Source organism: Astyanax mexicanus, chromosome 22 (assembly GCF_023375975.1).
Source record: "Astyanax mexicanus isolate ESR-SI-001 chromosome 22, AstMex3_surface, whole genome shotgun sequence".
NCBI classification, from domain to species: domain Eukaryota; kingdom Metazoa; phylum Chordata; class Actinopteri; order Characiformes; family Acestrorhamphidae; genus Astyanax; species Astyanax mexicanus.
This window is the reverse complement of record NC_064429.1, coordinates 14158213-14178520: the sequence shown is the minus strand read 5'-3', so window position 1 is coordinate 14178520 and position 20308 is coordinate 14158213. Positions and strand designations below refer to the sequence as shown.

General features: G+C 37.7%; 1 protein-coding gene across 3 annotated transcripts in view; it reads right to left on the bottom strand.

Moving 5' to 3' along the window:
* epg5 (ectopic P-granules autophagy protein 5 homolog (C. elegans)) overlaps window positions 1–20308 on the bottom strand; it is a 59384-nt gene that overhangs the window by 8238 nt on the left and 30838 nt on the right. For all 3 annotated transcript variants that reach the window (XM_049470377.1, XM_049470378.1, XM_007237963.4), the window contains 18 exons: window positions 19115–19281; window positions 18166–18399; window positions 17676–17799; window positions 16638–16785; window positions 15916–16087; window positions 15442–15604; window positions 13336–13478; window positions 12970–13126; window positions 10955–11149; window positions 9419–9632; window positions 6854–6984; window positions 6482–6689; window positions 4029–4104; window positions 3825–3928; window positions 2775–2950; window positions 1377–1562; window positions 744–953; window positions 491–635 (listed from right to left, as the gene is read on the bottom strand). In XM_049470377.1, the coding sequence (XP_049326334.1) occupies window positions 491–635; window positions 744–953; window positions 1377–1562; window positions 2775–2950; window positions 3825–3928; window positions 4029–4104; window positions 6482–6689; window positions 6854–6984; window positions 9419–9632; window positions 10955–11149; window positions 12970–13126; window positions 13336–13478; window positions 15442–15604; window positions 15916–16087; window positions 16638–16785; window positions 17676–17799; window positions 18166–18399; window positions 19115–19281 (2953 nt within the window). The remainder of the gene's footprint in view (window positions 1–490; window positions 636–743; window positions 954–1376; window positions 1563–2774; window positions 2951–3824; window positions 3929–4028; window positions 4105–6481; window positions 6690–6853; window positions 6985–9418; window positions 9633–10954; window positions 11150–12969; window positions 13127–13335; window positions 13479–15441; window positions 15605–15915; window positions 16088–16637; window positions 16786–17675; window positions 17800–18165; window positions 18400–19114; window positions 19282–20308) is intronic.

The following is a 20308-nucleotide window of genomic DNA, read 5'->3' as shown; positions in this document are numbered from 1 at the left end:
TTATTTTATAAAAAACGGACAACATTTTTCCCAAGTACCAAATAACAATATATTGTCATTTAGAGCATTTATTTGCAGAAAATGAGAAATGGCTGAAATAACAAAAAAGTAAGAGCTTTCAGACCTCAAATAATACAAAGAAAACACGTTCATATTCATAAAGTTTTAAGAAATCAATATTTAGTGGAATAACCCTGGTTTTTAATCACAGTTTTCATGCATCTTGGAATGTTCTCCACCAGTCTTACACACTGCTTTTGGATAACTTTATGCCATATATTTGGTAAAAATCAAAGAACTCATAATTTTTAAGTGGCTTCCTATTTTTTCCGGAGCTGTATATTAAATACATGTACTGAACAAGTGCAAGAGAATAATAATCAATATTACAGGTAATGTTACAAGTAGATGCAAAAAAAAAAAAAAAAGTTCACCCTGGGTAATATTCCTTTGAGAGCTGTAAACTGTAAGGAAAGCTGTGTTTTCTCACCTGGGGGGCTGAAATTTACAATGCATTCCAATAGTCTCTCCATCTCCATCTCTAAAGAAGCCAGACTGATGTTACCATTCTGATCCAGAGAGGTCAGAAACTGTACCATCAGATGGAGGAAGGCTTGGCACTTTAAAGTCATGTCCTAATGGAACAGGTCAACAAGTGAAAATATTAAAAATGTATGTTGAAAACGTCATATATCTTTATATAATTAATAATGTAATAATGAATTACACTAGTTTATTTATACCTTGTGGTGGAATCCGTCTAAGGAGGACCCAAAACCAGCAGCCATTTTGAGGAGTTTGATAACTAGCTGTGAAGATGTGTCTCGGTTGAGAACAAGGGATGCTGGGTAGTGGGTGTTCACATAGGATGTGACATTTTGGTAGGAAGAGAAGTCTACCAGGTGCCAGGGCAGAGAGGTGGCCTGGCCGAGTAGATTCAAAAGGGAGGACTCCTGTAAAAGGAAAATAAAACATAAACTTTCTACTCATTTTCAATATTTAGAGTAATAAAAGAACGCAATAAATTACTGAGCATTTTATTAATCATCACTACTGTAAACACCCTGTATCTTACATTTTGTCAATCACAAGACCTCCTTCAGAAGGAATAAAACATGTCACTTCTTTTGAAAGCTAAGAAGATTTTTTCCTTCTCTTATGATTAAATTAAAATAAATTTAAATTAAAATAATAATACTGGATTTCTAAGGGTTAAAAACATTTCTATTGATAGTAATAAAAAGTGACATCACAGTATATATAAACTGTAGCATAACTGCTCAATATATGAATGAAAAATGACTGAAATTACTAAACATCAGCAACAGCATAAAACTGTGGTTTATTTAGATACAAGTAGAAATGAATGTACTTACAGGCTTGTTAAGAAGATGGTCTTCTTTAGCGAGGAAGACCATCAGGTAGAGAAGGTAGACCACCATTGTCTGAGAACCTGGACTGGGCTGGGGGCTTAGAGCATCACTTAACGCACTGACCCAGTTGACTTCACACAGAACTTCACCCATAAAAAGGAAACAGCTCTTTGGACTTCCTCTCTCCACCTAAAGAACACAGATTGATGTTTATTAAATTGGAATCCATAAAGAATAATGTTTTTGTTGATGGTCTAAGGTTATAATAAAAGAAATATTAAACATATTCAATATTAAAGGAACATTCAGTAGGAAATCAGAGCGAGCGTGTGAAATAGCTACAGCAGTCCAATTCCACCTCCCCAGACGTGAAGCTCACTCGGGTTGCCAAAATGAGGAGGCTGAATCTACACAATCCAGTGCAAGACGAATTCAGTAACTTCTACCATGGCAAGCAACGACAAGTTATACTCTAAGTTAATCAGCTAATGAATAAGTTTGGAGTGTTTTTACTGTTTGTGCATTATAAACTGGCTCATGTGAACTTTATCTGTAGTTAGCTGACTTAGCTTTATTCACCGCTAGTTGCGTTAGTCTAAGCCAAGCCTGTTACAGCGGAAAAATTCCACTGCTCCAAAAATGCACACCCTAGAGCTGGAGTTACTACATTACAGGTTCTAGTAATATACTGCTTAGTTCATCAGATAACATATACATCTACTATTTGAGTATCCTACCATTTTATCTTGTTGCAGCCTGATCTAGATCTCAGTTATGACCAGCCTTCACTGCTGTGAAGCGAAGCCAGTGAAGATTGGACAGGTGCTGCTGGTAGGAGAGGCAGAGAAACTTTCAAACTCACTGCCAACATTTACTCTTTTTTTATTCCTTCTTTGGTCTTTTTTGAGACATGCTGGGGTTTTTAGTCTATGTGGCACATTATAAAGCTGAATCGGCCCGCTTGCTAGGTTCCATGCTGCAGCACCGCTTGTTCGCTGTGTATTGATAACCTCGGGGGTGGAGTTAATGTTGGGAACGAGCAGCAGGTGGAGTCAGAGGCCAAAACAAACACAGATACCCGTGACACACTGCACAGTCCAAATAGGAACGTATGGGCTGAAGCGCTGCTGAGAAGAGCTGCCAGCATGTTGTCCTAATATCTGATGATACATCCTCATAATTTAATCATTTAATACTTAAAATATAATCCTTAATGGTCCATTAACCAAATTAGCAAAACTTCAATTCTACTTATGCAAACCATTCTGCAGACTGGCATGTTTTATATCGTTCTGCTCAGTGCCATACCCCTGAAATCTGTTTGGACACACTCTTTCCCCCTTTCTCATAACTTTCTAGCTACAATGCTTCCAGACAACACTTTCCAAGACTGTATCTCACATTAAAGAACTGGCTCATGAGGGCTTGGTCTGGATGGAGATCTTTCCACGGCAGGCGGCTGTACTCAGTGTGATACGTGTAGAGCAGGTATTCGGGCATCTTCGGGGAGGTGCAGGTCTCACAGTAGTGCATGAGGTGTAGCCACAGAGCACCTCTCTGTCCTGGCAACAGGCGATCTCAAATAAAGAAAAAAAAAGTTAGCACTTAGTTAAGCAGTTTTTGCTAAACAGATTTGGAAAGTATATTTTATATTATATACCATACAACCCTACTTCCAAAAAAAGTACAGATGCCATGTAAAATGTTAATGTAAATGCATATGTAAATCTAAATCTAAATCTCAATCTCATGGACCAATATTTTTTTTCGCAATGGAACATAGAACACATTTACAATGATGAATGTGAGTCATTTTACCTTTTAATCAAAAACATTAACATAAAAACATAATTAGTTGAAATGGGTGACAATAAAGAAATGCTGTCTGTAGATGGTTGGATTATACAAAATGTTGAGGAACATTTATATCTCATTTCATTTTGTTTTTCATTTTGTTTTTGGGACACTCTGGCTCTCTAAAATATTCTTTGTATACTCAGTCATGTAACTAGATGCAAAGTGCTTTTCCAACTTTTTGTTGCCCTGTCCATCAGGTTAAAAATCAGTTAATATAGCCAGTTCTTTGCATGGGCAATGCTATGCTCCTGTCTCAAGCATTGTAAGCCTGTTGGGAGCATCAAGAAAACTTCTTACTACAACCCAGGTCTATTTGACACTGAATTTCTCCTTTAAATGAGTTCATGTCTCATATTTAAATTCTGATATGGTTCAATATTCTCTTGTGAATAAAATGAGGATCTATGAGATTTGAAAATAATAATAATAATAATAATAATAACGCATTCTGTGTCACAACTTTTATTTTGTATAGGACAGAAAGAATTTGTGTTTTATATGGTCATAATGTGCATATTACATTCACTTCAACATTAGAACCTTAATTTAACAAGAACAAATTTATTCCTCAGGCAAAATAATTTTTCTTCCTACCTCTGAATTTGTCATGCAAGGTCTCAGCCAACTGCGTATACAGGCCAACCAGACTAACTGCTAGCGCTGTATCAGACTCCAGCCAGGGAGAACAGCGAGGGTTGCTGTGATAGAACAAAAAGCATATGGAGGACAGTCATTAGATTAGTCATCACTTCAGTTCTCACTTACGCAACAACGTAAGTAAGCAAAAGTAGATCATACCTTGCATCGTCTGTGTCCAGGACTAGAATCCAGGGCCTGAAGAGTTTTGCCATTTTTGAATGGAGGTCCTGAAGAGCTACATTAAAAATAATGACATGTAGAATTTAATGGATTGGATCTGCGGTGGCACCCCTGGTCAAAACGTCTGTTACAGTGAATAGCTATAAGTAAGTAAGAAATTAACTGAAATCCAAAATGTATAAAAGTCATTGCATTATTCTTTACATTTTAAGCAAGGTTAGTGTACTATTAATAATTTTAAAGACAAAAAACACCTTAAAAGGTCTACAGTTTTAGCATCCCAAGAAATCTAGGTCTAGGAGCTCAGAGTGGTGACGCGATGATCAAAGCAATGCAATTCGAATCCTGTTCATGTAGCTTGCCATCGGCTACCAGAGCCCTGAGAGAGCACAATTGGCCTTGCTCTCTCTGGGTGGGTAGATGGCTCTCTCTCCCTACATCACTCTAAAAGGTGATGTCGATCAGCACGAGGCATCTGTGAGCTGATGTATCAGAACTGAGTTGCTGCGTTTTGCTACGAGCGCACTGTGATGCTACTCGGTAATGCTACATCAGCAGCAGGCGGTGGCTGGCTTCAAATGTGTCGGAGGAGGCATGTGCTAGTCTTCACTCTCCTGGTGTTTGGGCATCACAAGTGATAGGGGGAGTCCTAATGAGTGGGTGAAGTAATTGGTCGTGTAAATTGGGGGGAAAAAAAGGGGGAAAAAAAAAAAAAAAAAAAAAAAAAAGGAAATCTAGCTCTTTGGTCAAGCACTCATACCTGAATTAATAATGTCGTGGACAGGTCTTGTTTATAATTTATTAGTTTCATTATAAGAAAAGCCAAATACTGCTCCTCAAACCATTTCCCATTCCTCATTGTCCATTTCCACAGTGTGTTGTAATTAAGAAATGGATGTGGTGGTATACTATTCTACTGTGCAGTGATACCTGCACGAATGTAGAACCTTTGCTGCCTCCTCACTAAAAAGTTTTCAGCACTGATTGATCATGGTTTAAGGTTACTGGCAGTGGCATGAGGAACTGAATGGATTTGATTTAATGCACTTTTTGTAAGATTCTGCAAATGGTTATTCACAGTGTGCTAGCTGTCTGGTTTCTAATCTGGGAAAAAGTCTGATGTTCAAAACTCAACCATGTACATGGGAAACCATAAGTGACAAAGGACTTGGACCAGGCCTATTTATTCAAGCAGCAAAAATGAACAATCGTGCTTGTACACAGAATGGATGAAGAGGTTGCGTTTTAAATAAATAGTCATAATTGGTTTGTAATTTGTGGCTAAAGCTTGGTAACCCACAACCAAACAAATAATGGTTGGAGATTTGATGGTTAGTGCAGCTACTGGCTATAGGGTAGTACTAAACTACTGACAAATATTAACAATAAAAACTTGTGTTTTAGAGAGAAAAACTGATGGACTGGTGTCAGAATGACAGAAAGGTTAATGTTCTACCCTATTTGGACACTTAGTCCACTAGTAACAGGATAAACACCAAAGCACTAACTGGGTCTTTTATAACCGGTATGCATTTTTTACATACCACCACACCGCTAGAGGCGCTGTGGAGCGTTGTGTAGAACAGCACAGCACCGCAAAAAAAAAAGCACAGTAGCAGAGCTCACTAGCTAATGTTTGCCATTTAGCATAACAAGCTAACACACTGTATTTCAGTTCAGCTGTATGGAGTCTCACACTGTCCTCCCTTGAGAAACATAAGAACAGAAGTCCTGGAGCTTCTGCTGCTGCTCCTTGCAATATGAGTAACTATAGCCCTGTTTAAATATATGAATACTGTAGCTTGAAGGATAATTTTAATGCACACTGAACTGAAGGTATTTGTTAACTGGAATAATTGTGATAAACTGATTAACAGCTGCTTAAATACTTTAATAATAACTTAAACTGTAAAATTATAATAAACTTGTGTCTAACTTGTGCAATAAAGCATTTGAGATTTATTGCACAAGTAAGACACTTACTTAAGATGTAAGATACTTACATTTTGACTATTTTAGTATTTCAAGTATTCCATTTATAATGTTTATGGAACTATTTAAACTATTTAGTTTAGTATCTCTTGTTAAGGTATACTGTTTACATTTTTTAGCTGTTTTTCTTCTAATAAAGTCTGTTTTCTTCATATATTGTGTAATTTTGTGGGAGAAAGTAAACCCAATAGTAATCAAAACCTTAATTTAAAGCCTTAATGTTTTATATTATATGCAAACCTATATAAAAGCCCAGTTGTGCAAAAAAATATAAATGATAATAATAATAATTAAAAAATACCATGATATACTGTGAAACTGTGCAAAATACTGTGAAACGCATTTTTGGTCATACTGCCCAGCACTACCCAAACATAAATCTTTTTATGAATCGAATAAAACACCTAAATCAACCGTTATTATTTTTTTTTTTTTTTTACCTTTGACCAATCCTGCACTCCCCACAGGCTCTTTACTGCAGTTGTTCAACTCCAGATCAATGAGGAAACTGATCAGATACTCAAAGAATGTTTTGACTTCCTCAATGTATGGCCTCCATTTAGAGAGAAGGCCAAAACTGCGAAAGTCTCCTTTGGAGAGACGGAGCTTGAGAAAGTATTTGGAAAGCCATTCTATTGTTTCTTCAACCTGAAAAAAGGATGCAGGTATTAACCATGATGTGGGAACACATCCACAATATTTGTATTCTTATAAGAGACACCAAATCGCTACACAGTTCTCCTGTGGGAACCAGGCTTCCTTTTCGAGAACAATGAGTTCCAATGTTAAATGTGGAATAGGGAGTTCATTACCTGCTGGGGAGAGAGAAAGATGGACTGTGTGGAAGAGGATCTGGACACTTTCTTTTTAGAAGCAGAGCTGCAGCCGAGCACTCGCAGAGAAGCCCTCCAGCAATCAGAGCTGAGAAGCTGCTCTGAGGAGCCTGTAATACAGAAAGAGATAAAGTCATCTACAATCACTAGTCATCTGTTAAAAGCAACAATTATCTTATAAAGAGCTGATTAATTATCTGAGAAATATATAACCATGTGTTTCAGAGTCAGACACGAGGGGGGAATCCAAAAGGCCCCTTTGAACTTTTAAACACTTAATCATAAGCCAAGATTCAAACCAAACATAAAAAAGTACAATTATTACAAATTAAAAATACATTTTTTTAGTCCACTATAGTTATGAGAAGAACTTTTAGCAGAATCATCTTTACAGTCATTTGCAATCTTTGTTTGCAGATGAGAGATTTGTCACCCCGATGACATCACCACACATCTGGGAATGCAAACTCACCAGACAGTTTTAGGAATGCAATGCCAATTTTATGCATTTTGTTTTGTATTCATCCTACTAACATGCCTACAGCTACATTTGAAGAGCTGTGATTTATGATCACACAATTGATTTGACCATTTCTGCTCACCCATTCCAACTGAAGTACAACCAGTAGCACAGGGTATTGTATAGAGTAGTACAGAGTTGTATATAGTAATATATGGTATAACAGGGAGTATTCTGTGACATAAGAAGTAGTACAGGGTTGTATAGGGTAATATATGGTATAGTAGGAAGTAGAATAGGGTTGTATAGGGTAGTATAGGGTGATATAGGGAGTAGTACAGGGTTGTATAAGGTAATATATGGTATTGTAGGGAGTATAAGATGATATAGGAAGCAATACAGGGTTGTATAGGGTAATATATGGTATACTAGGGGGTAGTATGGAGTTGTATAGGGTAGTATATGGTATTATAGGGAGTATAAGGTGACATAGGGAGTAGTACAGGGTTGTATATGGTAATATATGGTATTATAGGGAGTAGTATATGGTTGTATATGGTAGTATACAGTGATATAGGGAGTAGTACATAGTTGTATAGGGTAATATATGGTAGAATAGGGAGTGTAAGGTGATATAGGAAGCATTACAGGGTTGTATATGGTTGTATATGGTAATATGTGGTATAATAGAGAGTAGTATAGGGTTGTATAGATTAATATATGATATTACAGTGAATATAAGGTGATACAGGAAGCAGTACAGAGTTGAATTGTAGAACAGGGTTGCATATGGTATTATAGGGAGCGTAAGGTGGTCTAGGGAGTAGTATAGGAAAGTAAAGTTTAGTGTAAGAGTTTAATTTTATACAGAGTAGCAAAGTGAGTATATGGTAGTATCTGTAAGTACAGTGTAGTACAGGAAAAACAGCAGAGGGACATATAGTGTACTATAGATTTGTATAGGGAGTTTAGGGTAGTGGGGAAACATTTGAGGTAGGCAAAACAGTTTATATCTGTGGACGTGCTGCATGTCAGGGAATAAATTCTAACTAAATGGTATTTACAAATGCAGCTCTTTTTCATATTTTGGCTTAAGTGATATTCTGACTGGAGCAGAGCAGACACTGTCTTGTTAGCCAAGGAGGAGCGAATACAAAAAACGACTCTCAAAGCATTCATTCATACTAGAGACCACAACTAGACTGTTTAAAATTAATTTAAAAACATTGGAATGAAACCTTTAAGAATCACTGCGCTTATTGCATGCTATCTATTAGGGGTGTGACGAGACACTAATATCACGAGACGAGACGAGACGAGACACGATATTGGGTTCACGAGAACGAGACGAGACGAGATTTAAAAATAAAATTTTCAAGAAAACCTTAAAAATGAAAAATGGCTTGAAAACTGAGAGTTTTGTTTGACAAAATCTTATAACGCAAACTTAACAGACTGGTTTCTCTCACACATTGATTCTATAAGAAATAAAATTAAGAATAAGATATATAAAAATAAAACTTTTCTAGGTCTTATATAGTGCAAACAATAACTGCAAACCACAACCAGTCATATTAAGACTGTACTTGAATTGCAAACAGAACATTTTTTTTAAATACAGTACAGAGCTAAGGGTTTAGTACACCTGCCTATGAAACAGTCACATGTAGGATTTACATACAGTATTTATATATGGTTTGTTTCTTGTTGTTTATTGTTTCCACTGGAGCCAAAATGCAGCCAGACATACAACTTAAAAAGGGGGTATGCAGCCTATGCGACGCATAGGGGCGCTGCACTAAAGGGGGCGCCAAATGAAAGACCCAAAAACATTTCCTCTCAGGAGAAAGAGCCAATCAGCTTGCTGGTTTTGCGGAGCGCGGTGGGCTAGTAATGACAGAACGTATCTCCTTTCCCCGCCCTCCCCCCGGGGGCGCTGATACTACGTTTGCATACACCACAAACAGTACTGCTGTGTTGCCAGATCCCGCTTAAAAAGTCCACACTAAACTATAACCTGCTGGTTGAAGAAGGGAGAAGGAAAGCAGATATCTCTATTGCATTACTGAAAGGCGTTCACTCACTCTGTGTGAGGAGTCGGAGGAAGTCACTGTAGTGGTCAGGAAACTGATAAACCAGCAGCTGGGTCCAGTGTTTGCAGAAGAGATTAAAAGGCATGAGGACCTCAGGCTCAGGCTCCAGGCCGCACGCTGTGAGGGCCAGGTGGATGAGCTCCACCAAGCGGCTCCGCTCAGGGAACTGAGGCTGAGCGGCAGACAGCCACTGCGCCAGATCAAACTGAAAGAGAACAGAGAGGGAAGGTACAGGTAAGTACTAAGTGATACTGCATTAACTCTACAAATGATATTAACAAGTTAAGTTAACAATAGTAGCACTGCTTACCAAGAATAAAAACTGAATCAGGTATTAAACTAAAGTCCAAACGAAACACACAACAACAGTCTGCTTAAAGATCACCTGAATAAAAGCTTACTAAAGACAGCAGCCCACTTTCTCTTCTCTGTCAAGGGAAGAAACTAATTAGGACTCCCACATAAGGAGCAAGGGTCAGGAGAAAATTAATGGCTGAACTCCATTACCTTCAAAAGCAAACATCATTATTTCTGAAGTACATTACAAGAGAAAATTCTGATTAATTTCAGGTTGTGTAGGTGTAATATTCCAAGCTCCGTATTAGCTCTTTCAAGCATGTAGTAGTCTTGTGTTTTTTATGTGTTCAGCCAGAGAAAGTAGTTGGGGAACGTGGTTGTCATTCACTCTGCTTTCTTCCAATCCTTACGGAGCTTGGGCATTTGAGGATTGGGGAGGAGTAGGATCGTGATGAGAAGACAAGAAAGATTTACCGTATTTTGTGCACTATAAGGCGCACTATTAATAAATGTAAATTTTCTGGTCTATTTTTATGCATATACACTGGATTATCACTCAATTATCTGCCGTCTTATGTGACACTAGTAAGGAACAGGGGTGTCAGCAGGTCTTCCTGCTGGGTAAGTAAACAAAACTGTAATTCTTAAAAATATATTTTCTTTTAAAGTCAAACGAGCGCTGGATGTTAATCTACACATATTTAAAGTGCTTCAGTTTATTTACAGTAAAATAGATAAAAGAAAATCCATTGAAAATACTTGCTTAGCGGGTAATGCTAATACTACGGTTAGCAGCAGGCTACAGGCTGATAATACTCACCTCTGACTGGCAAAAAAGTTAGCTCTTAGCGCGGTTAGTGGGTAATGCTAAAGCTGCTCCAGAATTGCTAGCCGGGGTTAGCAGCAGGCTACAGACGATTATACCTCTGAATGGCCAAAGAGCTAGTGCATACCGCAGTTAGCGGCTAATGCTAATACTGCTCCAGTCTCGGTGCTGGAGAACTAGACTGAAACTCCTTTATAACACTGCACTGTAAATTCATACATAAGGTGCACTGACGATTTTTGGGAAAATTGAAATATTTTAAATTAACCTTATAGTGCAAAAAATACGGTGGCAAGTCTTTGTGGCTGCTCTGAGCTCTAATGTTTGTTTGCTATTGTTTGCTAAGCTGTTAAAAACTTTTAAGCCGATTCTTTACCTTATTAAAATGAACTGAGGTGCCTTACTTTAGTGAGAAGCATGAAGATGACATCCCCGCTGTCTGCATGAAGCGCCGTCACCACCTCCTCGTACAGAACAACCAGTTCAGAAGGCGAGGCGTTGGGAGTGAAGTAGGGTGAAAGCAGGTTGCACAGGCGCCGGTTCAGCAGGATGGTTTTTAGCATGCGCTTGCACTCTGTTTGAGTGTCCCGGATAAACACCTGCAGGCAGGGAAATTTATATCTAAAAATCAAAAAATGCTTTTGTTTCCAACTGCACTGGCAGAAAAACATTGTTAAAGGGTTATAATGTCTAAACTAATGGTTAAATGATTGTAGTTTAATAAAACATCCTCAAGAATGTTGTAAATAATACATTAGTTAAACATGATTAGTAACTAGTGTCAATTAATAACTAGTACTGTTATTTCATTTAATATATGTAAAGTGTTACCCTTTCAATTCTACTTATAATATAACTGTGTGTACGTTGATTGGATCCAAGATTTTGGTTACTAAATCTTGGATTGAAATGCCTGAAATTAGATGAAACATCACAGACAAGCACATACACAAATATTGTCAATTATGGGTGGGTGATATGGCCCTAGTATTTTTGTGTTATGCCAAGCTCAGACTACACAACATTTTTGTCCCTCACAATGTTCACTATGTCAGATTAAGCAGTAATTTTCATTTTGCGTCGTTCTCGGGGGACTGGCAACACTACACGTTAGTCACGACCAATCATCGTCCGCGTTCTCGCGTGAGTTCGTAGGTCATCGCGGGGGAGAAGCATAGAATCTGACTATCACGGCTACAGAAGCGCTTCGCGTGATGGACGCGCTTTTGTGCTGAAGAAACTAAAAAAATGGGGAAAGCGACTGTGGGCGCGTTCCTGGGTGACCCAAAGAGGACATCACGGGCTTTGTGTACTCCAGAGAAAAAACTTGTGCTATGGTAAAGATGTAGCTACTTAGGTTTCAGTGAGTGTAAACAGAATATCTCATGGATGAAGTAGATTATTAGATGATTATTAGATTATTCTTCTGTTTCTCTGGTCCAGTGAACTGCAAGAGCACCATCCTGCTTTCTTTTCCCGTGTTTACATCTGTGCGCCACAGAACGCTCTGTCTCCCTATTGGTCAGAGTCAGGGAGCAGGTCGCGGAGCAGCATGTGTCAAACTAGGAGATCAAATACAAAAAATTCTAACAGGCTAGTCTTTCTGTCGGACGCTCCGACGGCGTCGCTCACGTCAAATTACTGATCTTTGACTGCGTCACACTAAACGGACATTTGATGCTCGCGACAATAAAATTCAGATCCAACGCACGCAATGTGTCGGCACCGAAAAAATCGGGTCAAAATCAGGCTAAAATCGTGTAGTCTGATCTGGGCATTAACGATATTCTTGGCGATGTGACAAAACATTGAATACATTTTTTTTTTAAGAATACACTACAGTAACAAAATGAATGTAAAATTTTATTTGGCGATATTATTGCATGCAATATGATATAGCACACCCTGTTGAGAAAATTGAGATTTTCAACAGATCAGTCAATGATCCAACATATCATGATACTAATAATTCATTTCATAAATCCAGGATTGAAGTAAAATAAATAATACTGGACAGATATAATCTGCCTATAGTAGGGGTGAGCGATATAACCCTAAAATAATATCAAAATATAACAGGGTATATTTATAACTTTGTTTTTAATTATAAGAGTATACTACTGCAACAAAATCAATATAAATAAATTTTATTTTATATAATTATAACAGTTTCAAACATTAAGTAGGAACAAAAGAATGTATAAACGTTTGTCTATTTTGTAAACAGTAACATAGATAAATAAAAATAAAGAAATTTAACAACTAAAATCTCCCAAATAACTAAATAAACCACTAACAAAAATTTAAATAAATAGCAAAACAATATTTTTTTTATCATGTCAAAGATTTTGGAGATATCATTGCGTGCAATACCATATGGCACACCCCTACTCTCAACTCTGAATAGAATAAGCCATACCTGTCCTAGAATCTCCACACAGGAGGTGAAGAACTGTCGAGTGGGCGGGTGTCTCTGGGTGTCCTCACAAACGAAAGACACTATATGATAAAATGCTGAAATTCCCACCTTCTGGATGGCTGGTGACGGATGTAACTTGTAGGCATTAACTAGGGTCCTAAGGAGGTAAAAATACAACAGAAGTACAACTTAAATAAACTAAACAACTGCAAATTCATTAAGAAAATGATATTATAAAAGAAGAATATTTTGAAGGAAAAATAATTTCATTTTCAGTCCAGTTCAGTTTTGATGAAATTGCAGCCTCACTAAAGAGCAAAGAATCTGCCCAGAAAGAGATCAGAAAAGGCGTAGATGGGTACTGACGTGATGAAATTCTCTGTATGCACTGCACCCTCAGCTAGGCTCTGGGAAGGAGGTTTAACTGCATCGCCTTGTAGCTGCTTGATGTCATTCTTCAGGGAATGGATCTGATTCTGGACTGGCTCGAGTTTCTGCATGCCTGCATACTAGTGCACAGACAAAAGACACACAGGAGGTTAATTCAAGGAACAGAGAAGAAGAATATAATATATAATGAATATATAGAGCATATATGAATGAACCTCAATAAATTAATCTGATTTTCTGAAGGGTTTAGAAGAAGAAACGCTTGTAGTCTCAAAAATCCAGACCATAAAATGAAATAGTTTTGTTTTAATCACATTTCTATTATTGTATTCAATATGTAATAGATATGTTTTCTATTAAAATAAACATTACTTCACTGAACTAATGTAAACACATGGAGTAAATTGTTGGTACCTCTTGGTTATGAAAGAAAAACCCACAATGGTCACAGAAATAACTTGAATCTGACAAAACTAATAATAAATAATAATTCTATGAAATTGCACAAATAAAATCCGACATTGATTTTGAACCGTGGTTCATCAGAATGATTTTAAAAAGTAAACTCATTAAACAGGCCTAAGCAAAAATGATAGGACCCCTGAAAATAATGTGACCAAAGGGACGTGTTAAATCAACGTGTCCACTAACTAGCATCACAGGTGTCTACAATCTTGTAATCAGTCAGTAAGCCTACAGTATATATAGGGCTACAGGGAGTTACTGAGCTGTTTGGTGACATGGTGTCAGAGAAAATTATAGACGAGCAGGTTAAAGGTAAATGTTATAAGACCATATCCAAGCAGCTTGATGTTCCTGTGACTACTGTCGCACATATTATTCAGAAATTTAACATTCACGAGACTGTAGCCAACTTCCCTGAACATGGCAGCAGGAGGAAAATTGATGATAAATCAAAGAGATGGATGATATAAATGGTTACGAAAGAGCCCAGAAAAATTTCTAATGTGATTTAAGGAGAACTTCAAGCTCAAGGAACATCAGTGTCAGATCCCACCAGCCGTCGTTGTTTGATCCAAAGTGGACTTAATGGGAGACGACCAAGAGGACACCGTTGTTGGAAAAAAAAAAAACATTAAAAAGCAAGACTAGAATTTGCCAAACTACATGTTGACAAGCTACAAAGCTTCTGGGAGAATGTCCTATAGACAGATGAGACAAAAAAAATTATTTTTTGCTAAGGCACATCAGCTCTATGTTTACAGACGGAAGAATGAAGCATATCAAGAAAATAACTACTGCCACTACTGCGAAACATGGTGGAGGGGGCTCTTTTATGTTCTGGGGCTACTTTGCTGCATCTGTCACAGGGTGTCCTGAATCTGTGCAGTGTACAATGAAATCTCAAGACTTTCAAGAGATTCTAGAGAGACATGTTCTGCTCAGTGTCAGAAAGCTTGGTCTCAGTCGCAGGTCATGGGTCTTGTAACAGGATAATGACCCAAAACACACTGCTAAAAACACACAAGAATGGCTAAGAGGAAAACACACTGGTCTATTCTGAAGAGACTTCTATGAGTCCTGACTTAAATCCTATTGAGCATCTTTGGAAGGAGCTGAAACATGATGTCTGGAAAATGCAACCCTTCAAACCTGACACAACTGGAGCAGTTTGCTCATGAGGAGTGAGACAAAATACCTGCTGAGAGGTGCAGAAGTCTTATCAAAATATTAAGTTAAGGGCACCATAATTTCTGTCCAGGCCCATTTCATGAGTTTATTTATTTATTTATAATTCTGTTAAAGCATGGTTAAAAAACAATGTCTGATTTTCATTTGTTCATTTTCATCAAATGTTTATTTATTGTTACTTTTGACAGACTCAAGTCATTTCTGTGACCATTGTGGTTTTTCTTTCATTAACCGAGGAGTGTGTATGTAGTTTAGTTAATGCTTGAGTAGAAAACCTCAAGATTTTGGTGTGTAATTCCAGGTAGAAAACAGAAAGATGTGTTTTAAAAAAGTTTAATTCAATAGACATTTCTAAATAATTAAAACCAATAAAACCTGAAAAAAAGAGTCTTTTTGCTACATGACAGAAACTATTTAAACTATACTCACCTTGACTGTTATATGAGCAGGGCCTTGGCATGGCTGGCCTCCCTTGCCTTTGCACTCCAGCTGCATGGAGAGCTGCTCCTCACGGTTGGTGTAGAGCTGAGGCAGAACCTCCAGCAGCTCGTTGTCCAGAGCCACCTGCTGCGTCTCTCTCACTGCAGCCAGTCTGAGAGACAATTACAGTACAGATTAAACACTATCAAAACACTGTAATCAAGTCCAGTACAGTCTTGTTAAAGAACAGGGCATGTAACAACTTTTATTAGGCCTGTTTCACACTTTTAGTAACTGGATAAACAAATGTTTACTCCCTTAAACAACTATTATTTTTAAAAATCTCCGAACTACCTGTACATAATAAAATACACTTCAGATATTAGTTTTCATGATTTACTCCAAATAATTTTTAATATTTACTGAAAACTCATAAGAATAATATGAATAACTAAATCAATATTAAATCATAACCCATCTCACTTAGCCTGGTGCTGCAGCTTGGTGAGATCCTCCTGGATGAGAGCAGCAGATGTTTGCTCATCAGAAAGGCATCCTGTGGGAATATCAGGCACTGGAGCCTTCATGGGTACCAGCAACAGCGCCCCCTGGGGAGCATCGTGCTTCTTCAGGTTGGTGAGGATACGCTCTCTTGCTGTAAGGATCAGACAGAGCAATTTTACTGGCTCTATGTTCAGACACTCTCAAAGCAAATTCAAATTATACACAACAATTTTTTTAAACAATTCAACATGATGGCAATATAATGAAAATTATTACAGGTAGTATGTTTAAATGTTTTGCTACATGTCATCTACATAATATAGATAATCAAATCTTGAGAGCAAAACCATAACGTTACCACTTCTGTAGTTGGCCTTTAGCTGTTATTTTGAGCTGGATTACAGGCTGATAGTTGCTAGCATTTGTTATGATATTTGTATTCAGGATAGGGGGATAGCCAGGTTAAAAGAATTTCAGCCCCAGTGCTAACAGCCAGTCTTTACATAGTTGGAGACACAATGCTAAGTTTGTTGGGACTGATATCTGATCCTAATATCAGATTATTGCACCCCTCTTAAAGACATAGTGTCTGAACCTCTAAGCATTTATCACAGGCAAAATGATCGTATTTGAAATATTTCAATCATTTAATTTTTAAGTTATATAAAACCAGTTAAAAAAAAAAAAAAAATGGTACAAACCAGCCTGAGGATTAATGAAGTCAATGAAGATGGAGTTGCTGCTGCTCTGAGAGAACGAAGGCTCACTTTTAACCTTTCCCCACAGACTAAGAACTTCATTAAGTTCATGCTGGACCCGCTCAATGTCCACATACTCCATCCACAGCTCCTATAAATAAAATATGGACATTATGATGCTAAATAATTTGTTTATTGAAAAACAATTACTAAGCTTGTGGTATGTAAAAATGTATGGGTAAAATTGCACAGCTGATGTAAATTTATGATTGGAAAAGCAATGCTGAGCATTATGTATTGTGTTTTGTTGGTTTGCCTCAGGGATATTTAAAAGGGTAAGTATAGAAAAATATTTTTAATTGCACTTTGTAATTGCATTGGCTTTGTAAAGCACAGCAAAAAAATATGTTAGATATGTAAATGTACAAAAATATCTGGCCTTTGACCAAATGTATCCATATGTTTGATTTCAGTTTTTGGCTAAAAAAAAATAAATTCAGTGTTTCTTTACAGTTTTTTAAATGTATTAATGTAGTGGCGTCAGCAAAGCTTCAGCCAGTGTGTTCTTTTTAAACTATGTGGTAAGTCATGAAAATCTGTGTGGCTCGTAGCCCCAAAATCTGCCCACTGCCATTTCCCCTAGTCCCATTTCCACACTCAGGTTTGCCAGGTATAAACAGCAGCATGCAAACAGTATGTTGCATCCATGGAAACGGGTGAGGTGGCTGTTTTTTTTTTTTGGCTGAACAGTAATCACTGAGCTTCAGCAAGGTTTGCTAACTATAGCTAGTTAATTTACCCCCACCACTAGCAGACTTTAAAACATACATATTCACTGAATAGCTACATGTTTAGACTCGCCATTGACTTTTATTTATCTCACTCACATTTATGACTGATTGTTCCTTTAATAAAGATTGGACCCGTTAGTATCACGTAGATGAAATTATGCTCTAAAATGAAATAAGGTTAGGAACAATCAGGGCTGAATCAACACTGCATTTTTCGATTACAGGATGAAAATGTCTGGAAGGATCTCACCTGCTGGCCCTGCATGATTTTGGCCAGACGGTGGGCATCATACTGCTTTGGCAATGAAGGCAAGAAGACTTCCTGTTTCTGTAGATTCTCGTCATCCATCCACATGGCAAAGGCACTGAAAAGTCTAGCAAAAACAAAATGTAAAGTAAATCAGTTACAAACTAATAATCCTGCTAGTAAATGCTAAGTTCACTGAAGCTAGTAAATGCTTTATTCAGTTATTATTAATATCACTGCATATTATAAAGTGTAACAGCTAATGCAATTCTTATTTTATTAGCAGATCTGGCTTCTTTAAAACGATTCATATTTTTTTATTTTTCATTTATCTGACAGTGTGGTAAGATCCTTTCACATTACTTGTCAAAACAGAGGCTCAACAACCTTAATTACAAATCTAGGAACATTTATCTGCTTAAGAAGTCTGCATTTAAATCTTTCCTGCTTCCCATCACATGGTTTTTACATTGTGTCCAACATAATAACATACCTTACTACTTCGACGTGCAGCTCAGGAGAGGTCATATACTGGGTTATAGGGGTTGCAGGGGTGGTTTCCCCATCACTGGCTGTTTCGCTGGATGGGCTTTGCACTTTGAGGGCTTTACCAGCTGCATGGTGAAAGTCACAGACCTCCACTAGCCGCTGCCTGAGATCTTTGAGCAGGGTGACGTGGGCGGCACTGTGAAAGTAGCGCTTCCCAATGCAACCTTTAGCCTCCAGTCTAAAGGCATGAAGCAGAAATTAAACATGCAGTGACCAATCAGAGACACAAACACAAACAACCAGGATAAGACTATACTTTCACTGGCATTTCTAAACTAATATAGCTTACATTGAAAAGTAATGAGTGTTTTATACAGAAAGCATGAAAAACATATTGCTGGTAAGGAAACAGGTTGTGTCCCCTGTTTGCTGTTTTTCTTAATTTATACAATTTATAAAATGCTTTAATTTATAAAGTTACTAATACAGTAAAGATATGACACTTTGATACAATGTAAAATAGTCAATGTACAGCTTGTATACCCGTGTATACACATGCTAGACACCATCTGAATCAAACAAGTTAATCTTGGTCTTGTCAGACCACAGGACATGGTTTAGTAATCCATGCTCTTAGACTGCCTGTCTTCAGTAAACTGCTTGCAGGCTTTCTTGTACATCAGCTTCAGAAGAGGCAGTTGATGCAGTATGTGGTCTGAGCATGCAGGTGGCTGTGTTATAAGTTATTTAGAGGGCACAGTAAATTGACACTTTTATACAAGCTGTACATTAACTACTTTACATTGTATCCAAGTGTCATATTGTCCGATGAAAAGATATAATAAAATATTTACAAAAATGTGAGGGGTGTACTCAGTTGTGTGAGATACTGTATTTAGCAACACTATTTGAGTGATGTACTGTATGTTTGTTGCTGCAGTGTTGAAACCCACCCAAACTCTGGCCCAGGCTGGCGTAGGTAGAGCTGCAGGAACTTTTGCCAGATGAGAGGCAGCAGCGGGTGATCTGCTGGTGTGGCCAGAGCCTGCTGAGCCCATCTATACACCATCAGCCTCTGCAGGGAGGGTACCACATGCAGCTTCAAACGCACCTGAGCCTTCTGATGACGCAAAAGCGGAGAAACAAAAACAAACATGAGTGCTTGAAGAACACATTCTTTTTACATTTTTTTTTACTTTTCAATTTAAACTTCTTTATTGTGAAGAGCAGGTTTTGCCTAAATAACAGTACCGTATTTTTCACACTATTAGGTGCACTTAAAATCCTTTCAAGAGTGTGCCTTATAATCCAGCGTGCTTTATGTAAAAATTCTACCAGTCAGGTATTAAGGAGCAGTAAAGCAACTCCACTGAAGTGCAGCGTTATACAGGAGTAACATTTTAGTTCTCCAGCAGTACTAGCATTATCCGCTAACCGCACTAAGCGCTAGTTCTTTCGTCGCTCAGAGGTGAGTATTATCGTCCTGTAGCCTGGTGCTAACCCCTGCGAGCACTGCTGGAGCAGCAATAGCATTAAGTGGTTCGCCGCTAATGCAAATTTTCCAGCTATAGTGGAAATCTGACCTTACTGCAAAGAGAGAAATCTGTGTAGATTAACATCCAGAACTCATGTGGAATGTTTTTTTTTTTTAATTTTAAGAATTACAGTTTTGTTTACTTAACTTAGCTTTGCTTTACCACCCTTAGCTTTGCGCCACCCAGACCTGCTGAATTTGACAACATGACAACACCCCTGTGCCTTAATAGAGTAGCACAAAATGCACTTTACATTAAGGTGCACCTTGTGTATAAAAACAGACCAGAAAATAGACATTTATTGATAGTGCACTTTATAATCTGTTGCACCTTATAGTGCAAAAAATTTGGTAAATAGTAGGGGTGTCACGATTTCGATATTTCATCGAAATCGATCAAAATTATGCCATGGTCTCGAGCCTCAAAGTCAAAAAGAGGATCGACGATCCCTCCCTCTAAGCTATGCAAGCACGCGCACTACGCAAATGATCCGCGGACATTGTGACTGCTCAAAGAGCAGCCCTTTCTCCAGAGAATGTGGACATTCTCATCTTCTTAAAGAAAAACTTGAAAATATAAAAATAACAGTTGTTTTGTCTAGCCTCAAATATG